This window comes from Mauremys mutica, chromosome 7 (assembly GCF_020497125.1).
Source record: "Mauremys mutica isolate MM-2020 ecotype Southern chromosome 7, ASM2049712v1, whole genome shotgun sequence".
Classification (NCBI taxonomy): Eukaryota; Metazoa; Chordata; order Testudines; family Geoemydidae; genus Mauremys; species Mauremys mutica.
The window spans coordinates 117,628,079-117,649,102 of NC_059078.1; the positions used below are offsets into that span (position 1 = coordinate 117,628,079).

Below are 21,024 nucleotides of genomic sequence, written 5' to 3' on the forward strand. Positions count from 1 at the left end.
ACTGACCCCTGATCACCCTGTGGCTCTCTCTCTTTGTATGCCCTAACGTTAAGCAGCTCTGGAGAAGGGGCACTTTAAGGCCACCCTGTACTGTGCCACCCACAATCAAAGAGACAAGGTAGGTGAGGTAATATCTTTTATTGGACTAAGACACGGGTGAGGTAAAAGTTGTTCTCACCCACCTTGTCTTTCTAACAGGGACCAACACGGCTACATCATACTGCCTACCCACAGTCACAGTCCACTCTCTTCTGGTGTGTTGAGAATTCCTGAGGAATTATTGACTTTCCCAGTCTCTTGTCTTTAAAGGGCAACTGAGTGAACAGAGGGAGCTGACTAGGTCTTTAGGGTCGCACTGTTACACGCTGTGCAAACATCCCAGACTCTAGGCAGGGAGGAATTTGCAGGTTGTGACTGAGAAGGTTTTCATGTTGTCTCAGTCCACAGGATGTAATTTTAATTGTAGGAATTCCCAGAAGTTTGCTCTCATGTGCAAACAGAAAATTAGCCATGTACTGAGCACCAATTGTTTCACCACATACCAGCCAGTTCGAGTAAACATCATTTTCCTCTTCGGAACTTAAGCCATTTCACTTCTTCAGTGGGGGAGGCTTGACTCGCTTGTCTTGCGGGGCATCCTTTCATCTTAGGGCCTGCAGTCTCCCAATGAGACACCTACACTCCGGGTCAAACACTGAGGTTTTTACTTAGGCAAACTCCCACCAAAGTCAGTGAACTGACCCTGAAGGTCAGGAAAGCAATATAAATACTCAGCACACAGAAGAGAAAGATTTCTTCTTTTGCAGCAGGGACTCCCAAACATCCATTGCGATCTGCTTCCATCCCACTTACCCCAGCACACTAGTGATTCACCATAAAGCTGATCAGAGCCTCCTCAATCTGCCACGCCCCCAAATTTCTCTCTGCATCATCACATTCCCTTCTCTCCCCCACAGACACAGCTGGGGAGAATTTGACAGTCCTTTTTTCTTCTTTCCCTTAAGCATGAATTAGCCTTTAACCTACATCAGTTTAATGCCAGCAATACATTCCTAAGGACTCTGCTTGGTAAACAGAATACACTGACCCTGCTAAGAGGAGCTGGTTATTATGTCTTTGCAGCCCATACATGATAACTTTCTGATGTGCCAGCTTTTAAGCACTCTCTCCCGTCTTGGATAAAGGCAAGTGCATCTTTGAAGATGAAACATGGATCATCTGGGACTCTTTTGATCCTGGATGATTTCAGACAATTACAGAATGTTTCTCTGACCATCTCTAATCATTTCAGCCTAACCGCCTTCCAAGTGGAGTTTAATCCCATTTCATCTCGATTTTATCTGCTCATAAAGCATTAGCACATCTGCCATCTCTCTTAGCCAAGGCAGCGCTTTGAAAAGGTTGTTCATTCCTTCCCGCATCAGAATGACCCAATAGAACCATTTCCCATCTATCGAGAGGCTTGACCTTTAAAGCAGTTACTGGGCGTAGAAGTGTTATTCTGTCTCTTTGGCTCGGCACTTACATGGCCCTCATCTAGTAGTAACTGAACACTTCCCAAGTATTCAAGGATTGATGGCCATGACATCCCTTCCGGGAAGAATTATTCTCATTTTATAGACCAGGAACTAAGGCACAGGGAGATGAGGGACATTTGCCAAGATCAACACTGGACTTGTGTGGCAGAAGTGGTAACTGAGCCCAGATCTCTCAAGTCCCAGTCTAGTGCCCTAAACTCAAGACCATCCATCCTACCTAATCACCCTCATTTTTCCATTGAGTATTCAGCTGATGATAAATATCTCTGCAGATCTCAAAGCACTGGATTTGCCTGTACTGGCAACAGGGCTTCATTATAAAACAGCGAAATGGCAAGAAAATAAATTGAGCCTCATCCTGTATAAAGATATGCCATAGAAGGGCCCAGTGCTGAGTAGCTCCTGCAAGCGGCACTATTGACTTGCTCAGCACCTTGCAGGATCAGGCCCTAAATCATTTCAATGGAGCTGCATGTGTAACCCACACACCTCCTGGGTGTGGTGTTCTGTCCCATCTAGTGCCACCGAGACCACTTAGAGAGACAGAGATTAAGGAGTTTGCTCGACAGCCTTAGCTAAGGGCCACGTATGGCTTTTAGTTCATGCAGTAGAGGCTCAGGCATTTAGCTCCAGAGGTCCCAGGTTCAATCCCACCTGCCAACAACCAGGGCCTGTTGAAAGTATGGCACTAAACACATGGGTATAAACATCCAGTATCTATGTATGTTCTTAGAACTAATTTACAGTAAACACCTGTATTCTTCCTGCTTAATAAAAGCACCTCTAACTCTTTATCAGAGGGGTAGCTGTGTTAGTCTGGATCTGTAAAAGCAGCAAAGAGTCTTGTGGCACCTTATAGACTAACAGACGTTTTGGAGCATGAGCTTTCCTGGGTGAATACCCACTTCGTCAGATGCATGTAGTGGAAATTTCCAGGGGCAGGTATATGTAAGCAAGCAAGAAGCAGGCTGGAGATAACGAAACCAGTTTCTCCTCTCTTGGTTTTCACACCTCAGCTGCTAGAAGAGGGCCTCATCCTCCCTGATTGAACTAACCTCGTTATCTCCAGCCTGCTTCTTGCTTGCTTATATATACCTGCCCCTGGAAATTTCCACTACATGCATCCGACGAAGTGGGTATTCACCCACGAAAGCTCATGCTCCAAAATGTCTGTTAGTCTCTAAGTTGCCACAAGACTCTTTGCTGCTCTAACTCTTTAGATCACTTGTGTCATTACTTTTACACCCACCTGTACATCTCATTAGAAAATACAAAGAAACAGCTTTTTAAAAACACCCCAGAAGGCTGAACGTTATTCCTTTATTCCCCTCTCCTTTGATCATAAGAGGACACCACTCCATAGTTAGCAATGGGGGCTTTACCACTGGCTCTCTGGGGGATTTTGCCCTATTCAGAAAAATAAGGAGAAAAAAAAATAAGAGGAAAATAAATTTCTGTCCATGTCAGGTCCGTGTGCTTATGAAAGCTCTTAATTTAATGGACTAGCCCCTTCTGTGTGTTCCCCCTTCTCCAGTGCCCCAGGCTGTGTGCACGTGAGCCCTGAGACAGCAGCACTTCACTGAACAGCAGAACACTGAGAGCACTAGCAAAGGTGCCCCTAATAACGGGGACTATTTGTAATGAAGGCAAGTTACAGTCGCCCCACCTAAATGTTCAACCTGAAGCTACTATGGTTAGTCAGTGGCCAGTAACTACAAGGTCAAGCCAGTCAGCCGTGAGCAGCAAATGGACAGGGGACAACAGGAAGGAAATAATGGGACTGAACCACAAGTTTCAGAACTGGATCCAAATCTTGCCAAAGCCTGGTGGGGTAGAGGACTCACACAATCAGGTGTTGGAACCTTCCCCATGAGGAACTCGTCACCAGCTGCTTTGAAATACGCCCCCTCATCATACCCCCAGTAAGAACACTGCATTGGATACCTTGCAATGTATGTAGTATGTGACATCCTACACATTTAAAGCTAGATTTAAACTCTCTTGTGCCTCCAACACACAGAGTGAAGCCGATTTAACCCAAGTAGGATTACAACAGGCAACCACAACTGGCAAACTAGCCAAATCAAACCTCATGGACTGGACTGGGGCTCAGTGAGATCCTTGTGTGTGTCTGTTTTATAAGGCTTCTAACAGCTGGTTTCTGGGTGCAGGGAATGGCTACACTATAGGAACTGAGAATGGGAGGCCAAAAGCCATCTCACCTTCACATATGCTTTCAATGATAAAGTCTTTGTAATTGCGCAGATCATCATAAGATGAAACATGTATCAGGTAGTTGGGAGAACCGGCAATCCTCAGCAGCGTGTCCCTCCGTACATCCCCAATCCCGACAATAAACACTGACACACCGTTGCTCCGCAGCTGCTGAGCTGGAACAATTGCATCCTCGGTGCCGCTCCCATCCGTGATCACAACCACGGCCTTGCTCACCCCTGGCCTCGCCCCTTTCGGAACAGTCATGACATCATCATGAATGTGCAGCAAGGCTCTGCCCGTGGAGGCCGAGCCACCAAGGAAAGGCACCTGTTTGATGGCTTGGAGGAGAGCTGAGCTGGTGACATGCGCGTCCAGGGCAAATGCAGTGCGAGCCCTGCTGCTGTAGACCACCAGGCCTATCTGGGTGACGTCCCGATTGATATTGAACTGCAGGGAGCTGCTACTAACAAAGTCCCTCAGCTGCAGAAAGTTCTCCCTGCCAACTCCAGCTGAGGCATCCAAGGCGAAAACCAGATCCAGAGCCTGGGACTGGCAGTCTGGAAAGGAAACAGCAAGCTTTAAGCCTTTCAGAATATAGTCATTACTGACCAAGCAAAGCAAAGAAGGCACCTGCTTCTGCTTTAGGCAAACACATCAGTACTGAGGGGTCATGAACTGCAGCATTCTGAGGAATGGCAGATTGTAATTTACAATTCGTTATTACAGGAATGTACAGCCCCCTCAAAAGGAACAGCTAGAGAAGATAATCCCCAGCTATACAATCAACACAAGCACTACTGCATTAGATTTTATGTCTAGTTTCTTTTCACTCATTACACTGCTCTGAGCCAAATCCTTCACCTTGAATGGTCTCTTACTATATGTGTTAACTACTTATGCTAATCAACCTGTTCTACCTCATATTTAGCTGTGACTACCTGAGTACCTTTCCCAGATGTGACAAAGAGCTCTGCCTAAGCCCGAAAGCCTGTCTCTTTCACCAAGAGAAGTTAGTCCCATTACCTCACGCACCTTCTGTCTCGATGTACCAAGGGTATTCCTTTTTCAGTCAGAGGCTTGGCCCTGTGGTCTGAGTCCATAACTGGAGGAACCAGGACACTCGGGTTTGCTCTAGGCTCTGACAATGACTCCCTTAGAAGCTTTGGGCAAGATACATACCTTCTCTGTGCCTCAGTTACCCCATCCATAAAATGGAGCTCATAATTCTGACTTCCCTCACTCCGAGGGCTGTTAGAAGGATTAATTACTTATGGCTAGACTGTGCTGTTAAGGCCCTGTCACAGAGTGGCCAACGCTTTTAAGATGAGATGGACTCAGCCTCACCTGTGTCTGATGAGCTCCCCCCCCCCAGCTAAAGCAGTGGAGCCAGGAATCAGGTGATACCTTGGAGATCACCTAGTCCTCTTAACAGGCAGCAAATAGCTCATTTGAGCTGGAGAACTGCAGGGAGCAGGGAAGGCTCCTACGGGAGTCTCTGAAGCAGTGGAAATATCCCAGATTATATGTGGCTCCCAGGCAGGCAGCCTGTGGACCATAATCCTGCAGGGAGCAGGCTAGGAAGGAGAAGGGAGCAGAGAGGCTTGCCTTGATGCCCAGCTAGATGTAGGGAGTAAATATGCTCCTGCAGAAGGGTCTGGATCAGAGGGAAAGTTCACAGCTGAGATGTTGAATTTGTGTTAAACAGTTTTATTTTGAAGAAATAACTGAGTCCCTGGAGCAAAGGGAGTGAAATCCTGTGACTGGAGAGCGTTCTTTAGTGCACTGACCAGTGAAATAGCTCACCAGCTTCCAGGCCCACAAGTGGGGGGCAGACTAGAGTTGCAGAAGCTTGGATGGTGCCTTAGGGGCTGCATTTCCTCCCCCTGACCCCACTGCAGATAGAGAGGTCACATGTGGCAACTTACCCCTTTCGGCGGCACATAATACTTGATACATATGAGCCCTCCCAAAGCACTAGGCCACCGGCTAGCCAGCTCTCTGGGCTGGTACAGAAGTCGGGAGTGGACCATAACCCCTCCTTACCGGTTTTTGAGTGATTTGTGCCTACGGGTGCACGAGGAAGCAGCAGTCTTTATGTTCCTAGCTGCAAGGGCGGCTGTGGTGCTCGGTCTTTGCATGGGAGGGGTTCTGTGCTTTCGGCCTCTCTAGTCCCTGACATAAGCTAGCTCTCAAGGTCCGGGGAGTGATCAGTATCACTGGATTCCCTACCACTGTTGTTTGGGAGAACTGAAATTCATTCTTTTAACCACCCTGCTCCTTATATCTTGAACTCCCCCGAGCAGTGACTCCGTCAGTGCACTACAATCTATAGCCAAGGCCTTACCTTGATGACTGTCTACGCTGCAGATTTTTTTCTGCAGCTCGGGGATCTTGTTGAACAGATCCTGGGGGTTGGAATAGACAACCGTCCGCTTTGGATTCCCAGTCACGTCGTCCAGCTCTGCTCTTAAGAAGTCGCTGCCCACGCCAATTAGGAAGAGCCCTCTGCCTCTGGCATGTTTAGCTGCTTCTACCACAGGATCCTGGGACTCCGAATCCGTGAGCAAGACAACCACACGCGGGAGATCGTCGTGAACGTCTGCGAAGGCCGGGGCACTCTTAAAGCCGTGCTGCGTGACGTACCGAAGGGCTTTGCCGGTGAAGGTTCCCCCTCCGCTGAAACGCATGGTGTCAACGCTCTTCATGAGACTGAGCACGTCCGTGTACTCACCCACTTTGACAGGGATCTGGACCTCATTGCTGTACTGGGCCACGCCGACGTTTGCTGGGGAGCCTTTGCTCAACACTGCCCGGAGGAAGCTTTTCAGGAAGGCCTTGTGGCGCAGGAATCCCTCCAAGGTGGTACCAGATGAGCTGTCCACCAGGAAAAGGAGATCCACGCTGCACTCCAGACTCAGCTTCGGTGCTGGAAGCAAAGGAAGTGAGTAACTGCATGTAATGCAAAAAATAAGCAAGCACGTCACGTGGGTCTCCTGCAATCCCAATGATTTGAAGGTGAGAGAATGCACCCCAGAGCCTCTCTGCATAGGCGCCGCCACGGGTGCTCCGGGGCTGGAACACCCACAGGGAAAAATTAGTGGGTGCTCTGCACCCACTGGCAGCCAAGCTCCCCGGCCCCCTCCCCCGCCTCACCACCTCTTCCCCTGAGTGCATCGCCTCTCCGCTCCTCCCTCCCAGCGCTTGCCACCGCCAAACAGCAGTAGCAAGCTCCAGGAGGGAGGGGGGAGGAGTGGGAACGTGGCGGGGAAGAGGTGGCCAGAGCAGGGATTTGGGAAAGGAGTCGAATAGAGGCAGGGAGGGGGCGGAGTTGGGGCGGGGACTTTGGGGAAGGGGTTGGAATGGGGGTGGGAGGGGGCGGGACAGGGGTGGAGTCGGGGCGGGGCCGGGGGCAGAGGGGAGTCGAGCACCCACTGGCGCCAGAAGAAGCCAGTGCCTATGCCTCTCTGTCAAGAACACAAAACAATTTGTTTGGCAACATGCTTTGTACAGTAGGAGAATCATGCCTCGGGATGCCATTCACTTCGGTGGGATGCCACAAAAACCTCAAAGGGCTGAGGAATACGTGTCAGAAGTCATCCGGTGGTTAGGGCATCTTTTGATACAACTTGAGATACTTTAAAGGGGTGGGTGCTCTGCATTTTCTGAGACTCAGGCTCCTTTAAGGTGTCTCGAGTTGGGCACCCAGAATCACTAATCCCTGGCCCATACGTGCAGGGAAGCTCTGCAGGGATCTGAGGGAGGGGAGGGAAGGGAAGGAGTGGGGAGCCAAGGAACAGGTACTTCAGCTGTCCTCCTCTTTCAGCAGGATCCACTTCTCATGCCCTGCTTCCAGATCTCCCTGCAAGCTGAGATGGAGGGAGCCCCAATGAGGCTGTGGAGGGGGGGTGGGCAAACCTTTTGGCCCGAGAGCCACATCTGGGTATGGAAACTGTATGGTGGGCCATGAATGCTTGTGAAATTGGGGGTGAGGGCTCCGGCTGGGAGTGCAGACTCTGGGGTGGGGCTGGGGATGAGGGGGTGCAGTAGGGTGCTCTGGGCTGGGACCGAAAGGTTAGGAGGGCAGGAGGGGGATCAGGGCTGGGGCAGGGGCATGGGAGGGGGTCAGGGGTACATGCTCCGGGCGGCGCTTACCTTGAGGAGATCCCAGAAGCAGCGACATGTCCCCGCCTCTGGCTCCTACGTGGAGGTGTGGCCAGGCAGCTCTGTGCGCTTCCCTGTCTGCAGGCACCACCCCTGCAGCTCCCATTGGCCGTGGTTCCCGGCCAATGGAAGCTGCGGGGGTAGTGCTTGGGGTGGGGGCAGCGTGCGGAGCCCTCTGGCTGCCACTACGCGTAGGAGCCGGACGGGGGACATGACGCTGTTTCCAGGAGCTGTGCAGAGCAGGGCAAGCCCCAGACCCCGCTCCCCAGCGGGAGCTCGAGGGCCAGATTAAAACTCTGGAGGGCTGGATGCGGCCCCCCCAGGCCGTAGTTTGCCCACCCCTGCTGTAGACCAAGTTCACAGAGGTTTCTGAATACAGGGGGACTCTGACACCTACTGTGTGTGTGGGGGGGCATGGCAAATCCCCTCCCCCCTCACACACAGACACAGATTTTTGCACTTGATCAAAGTTGCATAGGCAAAGTTCGGGGGACAGGGGGTGAGCAGCATGGCTGGACCACTTCAATGCCATGGTCCTGTACAAAACCAGTACAGCTGCTGCTGGAGCTCACCGCTCAGGCTGCGTGGTCGCAATGCCAAGGAAATTTCACCCGGCTGCCCCTCCTGACAGATGGGGAGGCGGCCTGGCCAAATGGAGTTGTGACCTAGCCCATGGGGAGTCTGTGCTTGTAGGGCAGAGTGCAGGGGAGAGCACTGAGACCCGACTCCTGGTGGTAGAGGCTCATGCATGGTGTGGTGTGAGAGAGGAGACACTCCCTAGCTGAAGGAGACTCGGGGGAGAGGGGGAGGAAGAGACAAGCAGGGACCAGAACAGGGTTCTTATGAGGGGCTGGGCGGGGGGGAAGGACTGGAATTTGCCACCTCCCGGAAATATCTCAATTGGCACCACTGGTGGGACTCCTTTCTTGGTGCCTCCTGCAGCCACAGGGGCTCTGAGGAGCGAGCAGGCAGGATCATCCCCTGGAAAAGCAGATAAAGCTGAACGTCCTCAGTCAGCACCTGTTCAGGTAGCACCAGGCAGCAAGTGCCAGTCACTGACAGCCCTACAGCCCTGTATCAAGCAGTAGGAAAACAAACTCAGGCCTTGCAGCAGGGTTTAAAAGGCAGTGGTTAGCCCCCAACCCCTTCCAGCAAACTGCATTATAATCCTATACCAGGGCTGCTACAGGGAGGCAGGCTGCAGAGGGATGGTCCCAATCAACAGATTCAAGAGCTAACACCGCACAGTGGACCAGGCTTAGACCCCACATACCGCAGCTGGCATCTCCTCCAAATCCAACAGGACACACACAGTGGTACCTTTCTAATCCCTCTGGAACGCACGTGCCTCCATTGTGACAAGGCTGGGAATCGCAGGGATCTGCAAAGGCACCACAGAAGGAGAAGGAGAGAGCCTGGGTTGGGTCCAGAGAGAAAATACAGTCATGCTACACAGTAGATTGAGCGTATGCAGAGTCAGATGGGCTCCCAGGGCAGTTGGAAGGTAATTTTCCCTCGCTTTGCAGAAAGGTCTTTCTCTACTCAAGTAAAGCACAGTTAAGTAAGGCTGCGATGTCTGTGTAGCTTTGCTCTAGTATTAAGAATGTACAAAGATAAAACCCCATTAGCAGAACTCAGTAATTTCTTAAATTTAACTTATTTACACTCGAATGAGTCCATTCTTGACATAGGCAGCGCCAACCATTTAAAAAAGCCGACTCTTTGTAAACACTATCACTGAACGTTTCATCTGCTGGACTGTATTTATGGTGTGTCCCTATAGCACGGCATGGTGACACCACACATTGACAGTATTAGAACAACAGTTTGGGAGCTATCCATTTCATTTTCCAATCCTACTCTTTCCTCCAGAATTTACTGCATTGCTTGCGCAGCACATACAAATTTTGCTAGATCGAGGAATCTCCATTTCTCTTCTGAATCAGGGGGCTTAAACAACGAGGCTGTATTTTCAAAGGGCATTCAAGGAAAACAAAGCAATCAGGTCACTCCAGGATTTGAACCACTGAGTGGTCTGTCATATTGGTAAATCAACCAGAGTAGTTATTCCCACACAACCACCAAACCAAGTTACACAAGGTTCCCTCCTAAATGAATGAAAAAAACAAGGAGGAGTACTTGTGGCACCCTAGAGACTAACAAAGGTGCCACAAGTACTCCTCGTTGTTTTTGCCGATAACAGACTAACAGCTACAACTCTGAAATCTTAAATGAATGATACTGATGGTTCCAAATTACGTGGCTGAAGGCATCTCACTCAACTACAATTTGAGCAGAAACGTTCCACGTTGGTAGCAATTCAATCCCCAAACTAATGTAATACTTGGACACTATTTCTTGCTGGCTTATGCAGGTGATGACAATAGAATCGCACCATTCCCAAATTACTATCAGCAAATAAGAAAGTGAAGAATTTCAGATTAATTAAAGGTGAACTAGCTCCTCCAGGAGTGAAGGGAGAGACTGAAGGGTAACTGTTTTAAGCCAGCAGAATGATTTCATGGTCAAGAAAACGAGGGAAACAAGAAATCTCACTCCTTTCTTTAATGCTTAATGAAAGATTGGTAAAGGGTCAGTTCCTCACCAACACCCATTAGGAATTATGATCTCTGCTTTTCTGATCCTTGCTGAGGAATTGAATGTGGTTTAAAAATAATCACCTGAGTTTAGTTCACTTTTTTTTTCTTAGACTGTAAATGAGATTTTTCAGAAAGTTCATGTCCTACCTGCGCATGTAGCTCGGTAGCATCTGGCCGGGTGTTTTATCAAGACTCTTTTCCAACTAAGATAGAAAGATTGATACAAAACATGAAATTGGACTGACCAAGTATTTAAAAGATTAACAAGGCATTTGCAAGGCTGACCATTGAGTCAAAGTTCTAGACAATTAATTTTTCCCTCAAAAAATGCAGTTTTATCAAAATTGGAACATTTTGTAGGAACAGATCGATTTCTGACCTAATTAAAATTGCATGTGAAAAAGTTGCAACAAATCATTTTGACTATCAATTTGCTTCACTTTGTTTAGACTACTAACTATTTTATAGGCTGAAGTAAAATACTTGATATAATATTTTTACAATACCAGATATATCAATAGTTCTGAATTGACATTTATTGGACTTTTCATTCTGTGGGAAATATCAACTTTTTGTTCTGAATCTAAATAAAAACAACTGTTGCAATTTCCCATGAAATGGAACCTCTGGTTTCCAACCAGCTCTAACTTGACCAGTGAATATGAGAGCCAGGGCTGGACTAGGAAGTAATTCTTGACCCCTAAGAATCCCTCCACATGAGATCAATGAGTGAATTGATCATGTTTTTGAAACCATTTATCTCATCTTAAAGGTGACCTGGAAGGGAAAAATAAATGATGTTTGTGTCCTTTTTTTTTTGCTTGTTTATAACTAAGGCTGCCTGTCAGTCACGGATTCTGTGACTTTTGCAGGGGCTGGTGCGGCTGGCTCAGGGGCTGCCCGAACAGCGGCACCAGTGTGGGTGTGGGAGAGGGCTCAGGGCTGGGTCAAGGGGTTCGGTTGCGGGTCAGTGCTTAACTCGGGTGTCGGGGGGGCTCCCCAGGAAGTGGCCGGCATATCCCTGCAGCTCCTAGGCAGAAGGGCCAGGGGGCTCTGCGCGCTGCCCATGCTTGCAAGTACCATCCTTGCAGCTCCCACTGGCTGCAGGGCCGGTGCAACCATTTAGGTGACCTAGGCGGTCGTCTAGGGCGCTAAGATTTGGGGGGAGGCATTTACTTCGGCAGCGACCGCGGTGGCCAGATCTTCGGCCGTCCCGGTCGCCGCCGGCATTTAGGCAGAGGGAGCTGGGGCAGGGGAGCGCGGGGAGGGCCGCCTGCAGCAAGTAAGGGGGGGATGGCATGCAGGGGAACTCCCTGCCCCAGCTCACCCTTGTTCCGCCTCCTCCCCGAGCAAGCCGTGGCTGCTTCACTTCTCCCACCTCTCAGGTTTGCGGCGCCAAACAGCTTAGGTGCCGCAAGCCTGGGAGGTGGGAGAAGTGAAGCAGCGACAGCATGCTCGGGGAGGAGGCGGGGCAGGGGGAGCTGGGGCGGGCGCCTCAGGGTGAGGGGGGGGGAGTGCCACGGGGGGGCACCTCAGGGCGGAGGGGGGGAGCTGCCGCGGGGTGGGGACCTCAGGGCGGGGGCTCAGGGACAGGGGAGGGTGCAAGGTGGAAGTTTTGCCTAGGGCGCAAAACATCCTTGCACCGGCCCTGACTGGCTGCGGTTCCCCTCCAGCCTGCCAGCCCCTCCAACCCCTCTCCAGCACCAGTGGGGGTCCTGGGCCCTGAACCACTGCCTACCTCCCAGCACCCATGGGGATCCCAGGCCACTCCCCAAGCCCCCAGACCACCGCGGCCCAAGTTTTAGTTAAGGGTATATAGTACAAGTCATGGACAGGTCCACGGGCTGTGAATTTTGGTTTATAGCCCATGACCTGTCCATGACTTTTACTAAAAATACCCGTGACTAAAACGTAGCCTTATTTATAACATGCAAGGAGGTAGGAGACTTTTGTTTTAAAAGGTGGATGGATTTCCGATTTAAAAAAAAATCAAAAACATTAGAAATATCATCCTTGTCAAGTCTAGTCTTCCCTAGTTTTGCTGGAGGACTCACTGGGGCTTAGAGAAGTGTAGTGTGGCATTTCTCAGCCTTTAATTGAAGACGAAAAGATGCTCAATCTTTAATAGATCTCTCCTTCCAGGGGTTTGTTAGACATTTGGAGTTTAAAAAAAGAAATCTGAGATTTTGGACAGCCCGAATAAAAATAGATTCCCAGCTCAATGAGTCAAATTTCACTTCCTTGGTATCTGGTGTCATAATCCGACTAGTTTCCCAATGTTTTCCAGGGTAGACAAGACCTGAATTTCTAGTATAAAAAAACAAGCAAGGGAAAAAACACCAACGATTCCTCCTCTTCTGCCGCCCTCACCATTCAGGTTCTCTTTATACATCAGACAAAAAATCAAAAAAAGAGCACAAACCTACATTTTCCTTTGCAGGTCACTTTAAAATTATTTCACTTATTGTAATGAAGCTTTTGGAAGGCATTTGATTTCGTTAAGGATCTGCCAAGTTTCACAATTTTTCAGATACATCCTCACCTCAGTGCAAGAGAAATTTCCTTGTGCAACTCACTGCCACTGCCCTGATAACGTACCTCTCTGTTTGCAACCTTGCTCCTTAATATTTGCTTCAGTATGAGTGGGAGTTGTTTTCAGACAGTTATTGAAGCCTCTCAATAGGCCAGAGTCTCCCAGGACTTCCAGGTCCACTAAACACGGATAAAAGGACTTCTCTGCTTCAGGGTCAACACAGTGTCTGGGTTTTATCCACTGTCTTTATTGCATAGAATATAAGCAAGTGTTGCACAAATGAGAATTGTGTGAAATACGTAAATGAGGCTGTTTACATAACAGGCAGGATGGTCCAGTGACAAGGGAATCTGGGTTCTATCCCTGGCTCTGCCACTGACCTACTGGGTGATCTTGGGCAAGTCACTTTGCCTCTCCATGCCTCAGTTTCCCCTCTCACCAATTGCTTAGATTGCATGTTCTTCAGGGCACGGACTGTCTCTTACTATGTATATGTACAGAGCCTGTCCCAACCTCACCTCGGGCCACTAGGTGCTGTTGTAATATAAATATTAATATAAAGTTACAGTAAATCATAAACCCAAGTCATCATACCTAATGATGGATGTGTGTGTGCTCTCACTCTGTGTGCACTACTCACTTCAAGGGAGCAGGCTGGCTGACTTACCTGTAAAACGGGCAGAGAGATGCATGCACTGCATTTGGTCTCTTTGAACCTTTCCAACACATATAGTTCCCAGACAGCTCTTTCACGGTCTCCAGTGTCTTGCGTTCGCAAGGGTGAGATTCAATCTTGCAACCTGGCACAAAGAGCACACACAAAATAGCTGGTGCATTTGTCTGCAAGTGAAGCTGTCTGGGAGTGGGAGCTGATATTGCTCAGTCAACAGCTTGTCTCATTGTCCAGCAAAGAGAGTTCATTGCAGCTTTTCGACAAGTCCCTCGGTGATGCCCCAAAACAAGTAAATGTGCTGCTGGTGGGCAGGTCAGCCCTTTACTGGATTCCTGGGTGCAGCTTCTTTAGTCTGCTTTGTTTGGGCACAATACCTGCAACCACCAAATCCACCCATGTTCTGCTGTTCTACATAGCCTCCTATACCACCCTCATCACTGTAGCATCTAAGCACCTTCCAGTAGTGGATTAAGCAATGTGACTTACATGATCACATGTGGTTCTTAGGGGATTTTCACCTCCCATCTATCTTAGGTATTTATATGACCCGCACTACTGTAGATCTGAGTGGCTCACTGTCTTTAATGTATTTATCCTCAACACTCCTTTGAGGTAGGAATTATCCCCATTTTAAATGGGGGAGACTGAGGTACAGAGAGACTAAGTGACTTGACCAAGGTCATACAGTAAGACTGTGGCATAGCAAGGACTCAAACCCAGGTCTCCTAAGAACTAGGAGAGTTCACTGGACTATCCTCTCTCTCACGCAGTCCCTGGGGTTTGGGCAGGCCTTGGGGTTTGAGCAGCACACACAGGGGTGTGGCTCTGCCTTGAAGTCATCTTTTGACTGATACTAACCTCTCAGCAGCCTCCATTTCTTTCCTCTAAACAGAGGAGAAGACGTCTCACAAAGGGGTAGACCGTGCCACCCTGTGAGCTGCGTTAGAGGTGCCAGCTTCAGAGAGACGCTTTGGAAGTGAAAGGCCAAGCTGACAATCCCCATGCAGAAGTGAAAGGTAGGACAGTCATCAGTAAGCATGCGCCAGGGTGACGTCGTTACCTGGAGAGACAGCACTGCAGACAGTAGAGCTGGTGAGGGTGCTATACAGGCCATTGGCAGCATCATCCACATGTTCAGCAAACAGCACATGCTGCTCAGTTGGTTCACTGGCCAGGGTGTGCAGCTCCTCCCACCTGCAGAGGTGACAGGACATGTTAATACAATCTCCTGGCATTAAAGAACAGGAACAGTCCCTTTGCAGTCACGGTTATTTTCCTGGATGGGCATTCAAAAGAACAAGCACTCAGAACTACTAGTGATGCAGCTTTACGGCCAAACAGGATCCATCCCAGCATATCTTCTCTTAAAAACCCATTGACATTTCTAAAGACACATGCTCCTACCAGAGCACTTCTCTCACCAAGCGCCCTTCTTTCTCTCTCACCCCGGTCACAAAATGACCTCCTGCTCCACATTCATATCCCTCCAGGGAGGCTTGAATAATTTGTATAGTGGGGAGTGCTGAGAGCCATTGCACCAAACTGTATATGATGGAAACCACTTCACTCCCAGCACCCTTGTGTCCCTCCCCAAATCCTACCTCCAACTCTGTAATTGCCTCTCGCCCACTTGGTCTTGCTCAGGGGACTTAGATGCTGAAGGCAATGGCTAGTCTGTTAGCCGTGCACCACTCCCTGCCCTCCCACCCCAAGACAATTTCCTACCTTGGAAATTTGACTCCCACAGCAAATATTGTGGTACCCCTGTCCTTCAGCTGCTTAGCGGGTATTGCTACATTGCCTTGGGATTTCCCGTCCGAGAGGATGATCAGGATTTCAGGGACAGAGGAATTTCTGCCACCAGGGAAACCTTTCCGGAGAACATATTTCAGTGCGAGTCCTGTTTCTGTGCTCCCGCCTCTGAAACAAGCAAGAGAAAACTGAAAGAAGAGGTTTGGGGACACGTGTCCGATTCCCTTTTGCTTTCTTCCCATTCCCCGCTGCCTGCTCTCTAGTAGCACCAAATCTAGGGCCCTTCTGCACATAGCAATGCCTCTAATTCTGTAATTGGCACCACCTTCCTGCTATTAGTTGGCAACTCCCCTTCCTTTGACTCTTCCTCCCCACCCCCCAGGTGCAGACATGCATTGAGAAACAAATCCACAGATGCAGTAATGGGATGGCTGCTTTCAACGAAAGACTCGTGGTAACTCATGTATTTAAGAGAAGGCTGGACCATATCAATCAGCATGGCCCAGTGGAGAATGCACTGGGTTAGGACCCAGGAGGCTTGGGTTCAATTCCCCCCTCTGTGACCTTAGGCAAGCCATGTCAATGGTGTATACCTCAGTTTCCCAATGAGGCTGACCTTTCTTTACAAAAAGAGCTTTGAGAGCTACACTGCCCCTGTATGGAAGAGCTGATTAACAATGAAATCTTCCATTTGCCAGCCCTATGTACGGTGTCTGTGAAAATATGAACACTGCAAACATCTTGCTGTCCAATGGGTATACATTTTATACTGCAGGTACAAGCCCCTTACAGAGAGCAAAACCTTAGTGCATTTCTTTAGAATTGAACTATAGCTAAATGCCTAGAAGCAACTGCTAAAAGAGGGCAGGGAGGCTGTGCATGGCAACTCACTGTTTGTTTTGGAGAGCGTTTCTTAATTAAGGGCTGGAAATTCAGCTGTGCCCAGAGGCACAGTCCCTTCTCTTTCTTGTTAATCTTTGGTTAATTTGATTTTCCACAGAATGCCATTTGTTTGTCAGTAATAACCCCCCCCAAAATGCAAATCCCAAGGGATTTCTGAGTGTATCCCTGGAAACTGAGGAGGGACGAATATAAGGCACTCTTTATTTAGCTTTCCTTTTCAAGTAATGATGAACAAAGAGCGAGGCACAGAGAGCAGTTCACCTGGATTTCACAATAAATTAAACCAGTGAGGTTAGGAAGGTAAAGGTGGGGAAAAGCCATCCATGATTCCAGCTGGTAGAGCACAGCTGTGTAGCTACAGCTCCAAGCTGGAAAAGCATTCTGGGTATTAATATGCAAATAAGCAGCCCCAAGTATCCCAGTCTGCTTTAGAATTCAATTATCTGGCCACTGTCACAGGCACTTTCCTGACTGGAGAAGGGGTCAAGCCTGCAATCATTTTAAATTGGCACAAATTATCAACTTCACTTTGTTTTTGTCTCTGACACCAATATACTCTAATCATGGGACACCGTTTCATCGCATTAGTATTATTTGTCTGACAGTATCATCTAGAGGCTGTGGCGTAGATTGGGATCTCATTGTGGTAGGTGCTGTACAAACATATAGTTAGAGAGTCTCTTTCCTGAAGAGCTTATAGTCTAAATAGATCAGGCAAAGAGTGGGAGAAAGGAAGTACTATTATCCCCATTTTACAGATGGGGAACCAAGGCAGAGAGGTTAAGGGTCAGATTTTCAAAGGAGCTCCAAGGAGTGAAGATCTTGGCTGGGGTTTTTCGAAAAATCTGTCCATAAGTACTTCTTAGAGACAGGCCCTTATTTGGTATCTATAGAAATGATGAAAATGAAAATCTGGCCCTAATTTTGGGTGCTGAGCATTTGAAAGTCTGGCCCTGAGTTCTCCGGAAAACTGGGCCGGTCATGTGAGGACAAAGGTCACAGAGGCAGCTCTGGGAACTTAACCCATGTTGTGTGACTCTTAGGCCTGGTTTACACTAAGAACGGGGGTCGAACTAGGGTACGCAAATTCAGCTACGTGAATAGCGTAGCTGAATTCGAAGTACCCTAGTTCGAAGTACTCACCCGTCCAGACGCCGCGGAAGCGAACTCCGCGGCTCCAAGGTCGACTCCGCCACCGCCGTTTGCAGTGGTGGAGTACCGGAGTCGAATGGAGCGCTTCCGGAGTTCGAACTATCGCGTCTATATTAGACGCGATAGTTCGAACTCCGAAAAGTCGAACTCTCCGCGTCGAACTGGCAGGTAAGTGTAGACTAGCCCTTAGTGAAATGCATGAAGCACAAAACCCCGCTCCCCCTGCATTCTTCTTTCCTCCAGGTCTAATTCAGAGACTGATCCATGAATGCAGCTCTTTGAGATGCACGTGCAGCCAAGAGTCAAGTAACTGAATATTTTGGCAGTCATGATATTCTGAGGCTAGAAGGGGAATATCTATGGGCCATGTTAATGTGGTAGAAAGCAATTATTTTAACACAGACTATCATTTCTCCTGTACCCAACTAAACCTGTACCAAGGGGTTGTACATTCCACCAGTGATATAAATTACTTTATACAACTGGACAATTGTTAAGTACTAGGGAATGACAGAGCCTATGCGTCTTGCAGCTGCTCTGCAACTGCTAACAGTAAAAGTCTATAGCGTCGGCGTTGTAAACTGCTGCCTGCTATTTGAATACAGAATAAGGATCCATATTCTCCATCTCCTTCCCCAGTATCTGGCGGCATGCAGTTAGCTGTAAGACTGTTACGGTTATACAATTCTAACTGTAATTATAAGACTGAATTCCTTATTGGCTATTAAACAATGCACTTTTACCAGCTAGCTCTCTAGTCTAATTCACACCACATCACAGGCAGCTTAAGGGACAGAGAAAGTGAATAAAATACTATGTACAATTGTAGGAAAAACACAAATTTACAATTCTATACAGCACAGCTCTGGGGAAGGAAGGCCGGCCATGTAGTTGTTTCCTTCGGCTCTCCCACCTCTATCCACGTGTTGTCTCTTGTCTTAGTTTGTAAGCTCTTTGAGGGCAGGAGCCATCTTTTTGTTCGCATGTACACACAGCCTAGCACAATGTTTAGTCTAGAGAAGAGAAAACGGACAGGGGACATAACAGTTTTCAAACACGTAAAAGGTTGTTACAAGCAGGAGAGAGGAAAATTGTTCTTGTTAACCTTTGAGGACAGGACAAGAAGCAATGGGCTTAAATTGCAGCAAGGGTGGTTTAGGTTGAACATTAGGAAAAACTTCCTGTCAGCATAGTTAAGCTCTGGAATAAATTGCCTAGGGAGATGTTGACTCTCTATTACTGGAGGTTTTTAAGAGAGGAATAAACAAGCCCCTGTCAGGGATGGTTTAGATAATACTTAGTCCTGCCTTGAGTGCAGGGGACCGGACTAGATGACCTCTCAAGATCCCTTCCAGTTCTACACTTCTAGGATTCTATGAATGGGGTCTGATCCAGGACTGTGGCTCTGAGACACTTCCACAGTACAAAGACATGAATACTAAAAGCTGTTAAGGCACAGATATGCCAGGCTTCTATTTCTGGCCTGGCCACAGACAGACTTCCTGTGTGAAGAGGACTGTATATTCCAAAGGGATCAGTAATTTTGGGTGCCTCAGTTTCAGCTGCCCAACTTGAGCTATAGAGGAGCTGTTTAATTCGAAGGGATTTGGACACAATTTCCATTAGGTGGCCTTGAAAAAATCTCAGGCTTCTATTAGAGTAGCATTGAGAGAACCCCAGTCAGCACTGGGTTCCTTGCGTGGGCACTGACAGGCAGAAGGTGACATGGTCCTTTTCCTGAGGAGTTTACAAGTGAGGGCCTCTGTCCTACATACTACTCTGAATGAGAACTACCCAGTTAGCCGAGTGTAAAAACTAGGGGAGTAGATACTGCAGACCCACCATGTATTGACACCAACCCTTTATTTTAACCCTGGCCCCTTTAACATTTACCCTTATTTTTTAGGGTTTAACATTTGTCATGTTACTTCCAACAACTATATCCAGATAAGCCACAAATTTCCTGCCCCCACCCTCCTGCAGACTATATAAGCCAAGAGTTCTGTAACCTGCCATCCTTGATTCAACATTTGATATCGGAGTAAGCCCAGACCACCTTGAGCCCTTTGGCTAATTAAGCCTCTCTATCCCAAGAGACATTTCCATCTGTTTTCTAATCCTGGCTAAGGAGTTTCAACATAAATCATTTCCTGCTATTGCCTTTTAGTATTGCTTTTACTTCAGTTCAAAGCAATTAAGGGCAGCCAGACTGCAAAGGTCAATTCTTTCTTTGGAGGCATGATGTTCTTCTTCATATATATGGTAACACACACGGCCTCTCTCTCTCACACACACACACAACTCTGTGCTTCCAAATCACTTTTAATTTGTTTGAATGATTCTCTATTTTAATAACAACTGAATTTCTTGATATATAGTATTTGATCACATGCATGCTCAGAGCTCCTAAGTTCTTCAAGTCCATTTACTTCTCTTTGTTTCACCAGATACCTTTCTTTCTTTTATATGTAATGCACTCCAGAAGCTTTTGTTTTATCTTCTCTCTGATGCATAATCCCATTCTCCCCCTCAACTTTCTATTATTTTCAACCAAACTTCAAGAACCTATGTTAAGTCTGTCCAGCAGCTTCTCTGGTCAGACGCTACTGGCCATCAAGTTGTTTCAATCCCTATCCATAAAATCTAACAAATTCTGCAACATGTCGCAAGCTCTAACTCAGCAACAGAAGTAGTTGAGGTGCTTGAACTAACTGTTACTATGGCTGAAAATATTATAATGCTACTTCATAACAGTGGGAGAGTTTCAGCTAGTGAAAATTGAAGTCAGTGGGTAATCCCAATCTTGGTGTGATCTTGGGTAACTCTGGGCAACCTCTCAGATGCTTTAGCTGAACTACAAAATATAGGCTTGATATAGGCTTGAATAACTATGAAATTCTATGGCCTATGTTATATATGTGGTCTCTTCTGGCCTTAAACTCTATTAATCAGGTTTTCCCATGTATAAAACAAACATATTATTAGTCACATAACTCACTTGGTAGCTGGAATCCATCCATAACTATTTTGTTCATTCCTATATTTCAGCCTTTCTTCTAAAACTAGATGAAATGGACACATGTAAGGCCATTATTTCTGTTAGATCTGTCAACATTCATCTGCCATCATTAAAAGACATTTTCAATGCCAAGCCAAATTCCAGATATCCAATGTGGCTTCATTTTCTCTGCTCTCAGTGGCTTTGAAACAATAGCCAAAGAGGAGCTGGTATCTGTCTGCTATACTTCCCCCGGAACATTACACAAAAGGTTTTCTAGACTGTATAATTAAGTTGTCACTGAAAAAGCTACAGATTTTGCTCGCTTGAAGAAGTTGAAGAGGATCTTGAGTTTGTTTGCAGACTCTGGGCCATATTCAGAATTGGTTTAGACACTTTGACTATTGAATGAGCGGATCCTTTAACCCTAATGCCTTTTCTGCTGAAATTCTACAGCCTGTGGGAGATACTCCTATATTTTGTCCCCACTTACTTTC

General features: G+C 47.7%; 1 protein-coding gene across 5 annotated transcripts in view; it reads right to left on the reverse strand.

Annotated features, from left to right (window-relative positions):
* Positions 1-21,024, reverse strand: part of VWA2 (von Willebrand factor A domain containing 2) — a 69,538-nt gene that overhangs the window by 9,560 nt on the left and 38,954 nt on the right. For 4 of the 5 annotated variants that reach the window (XM_045024913.1, XM_045024914.1, XM_045024912.1 and 1 more), the window contains 7 exons: positions 15,448-15,642; positions 14,783-14,916; positions 13,717-13,849; positions 10,664-10,719; positions 9,190-9,297; positions 6,100-6,681; positions 3,761-4,312 (listed from right to left, as the gene is read on the reverse strand). In XM_045024913.1, the coding sequence (XP_044880848.1) occupies positions 3,761-4,312; positions 6,100-6,681; positions 9,190-9,297; positions 10,664-10,719; positions 13,717-13,849; positions 14,783-14,916; positions 15,448-15,642 (1,760 nt within the window). Of the gene's footprint in view, positions 1-3,760; positions 4,313-6,099; positions 6,682-9,189; positions 9,298-10,663; positions 10,720-13,716; positions 13,850-14,782; positions 14,917-15,447; positions 15,643-18,375; positions 18,514-21,024 lie in introns of those variants that run through there. The other variant, XM_045024916.1, reaches the window with a different exon arrangement.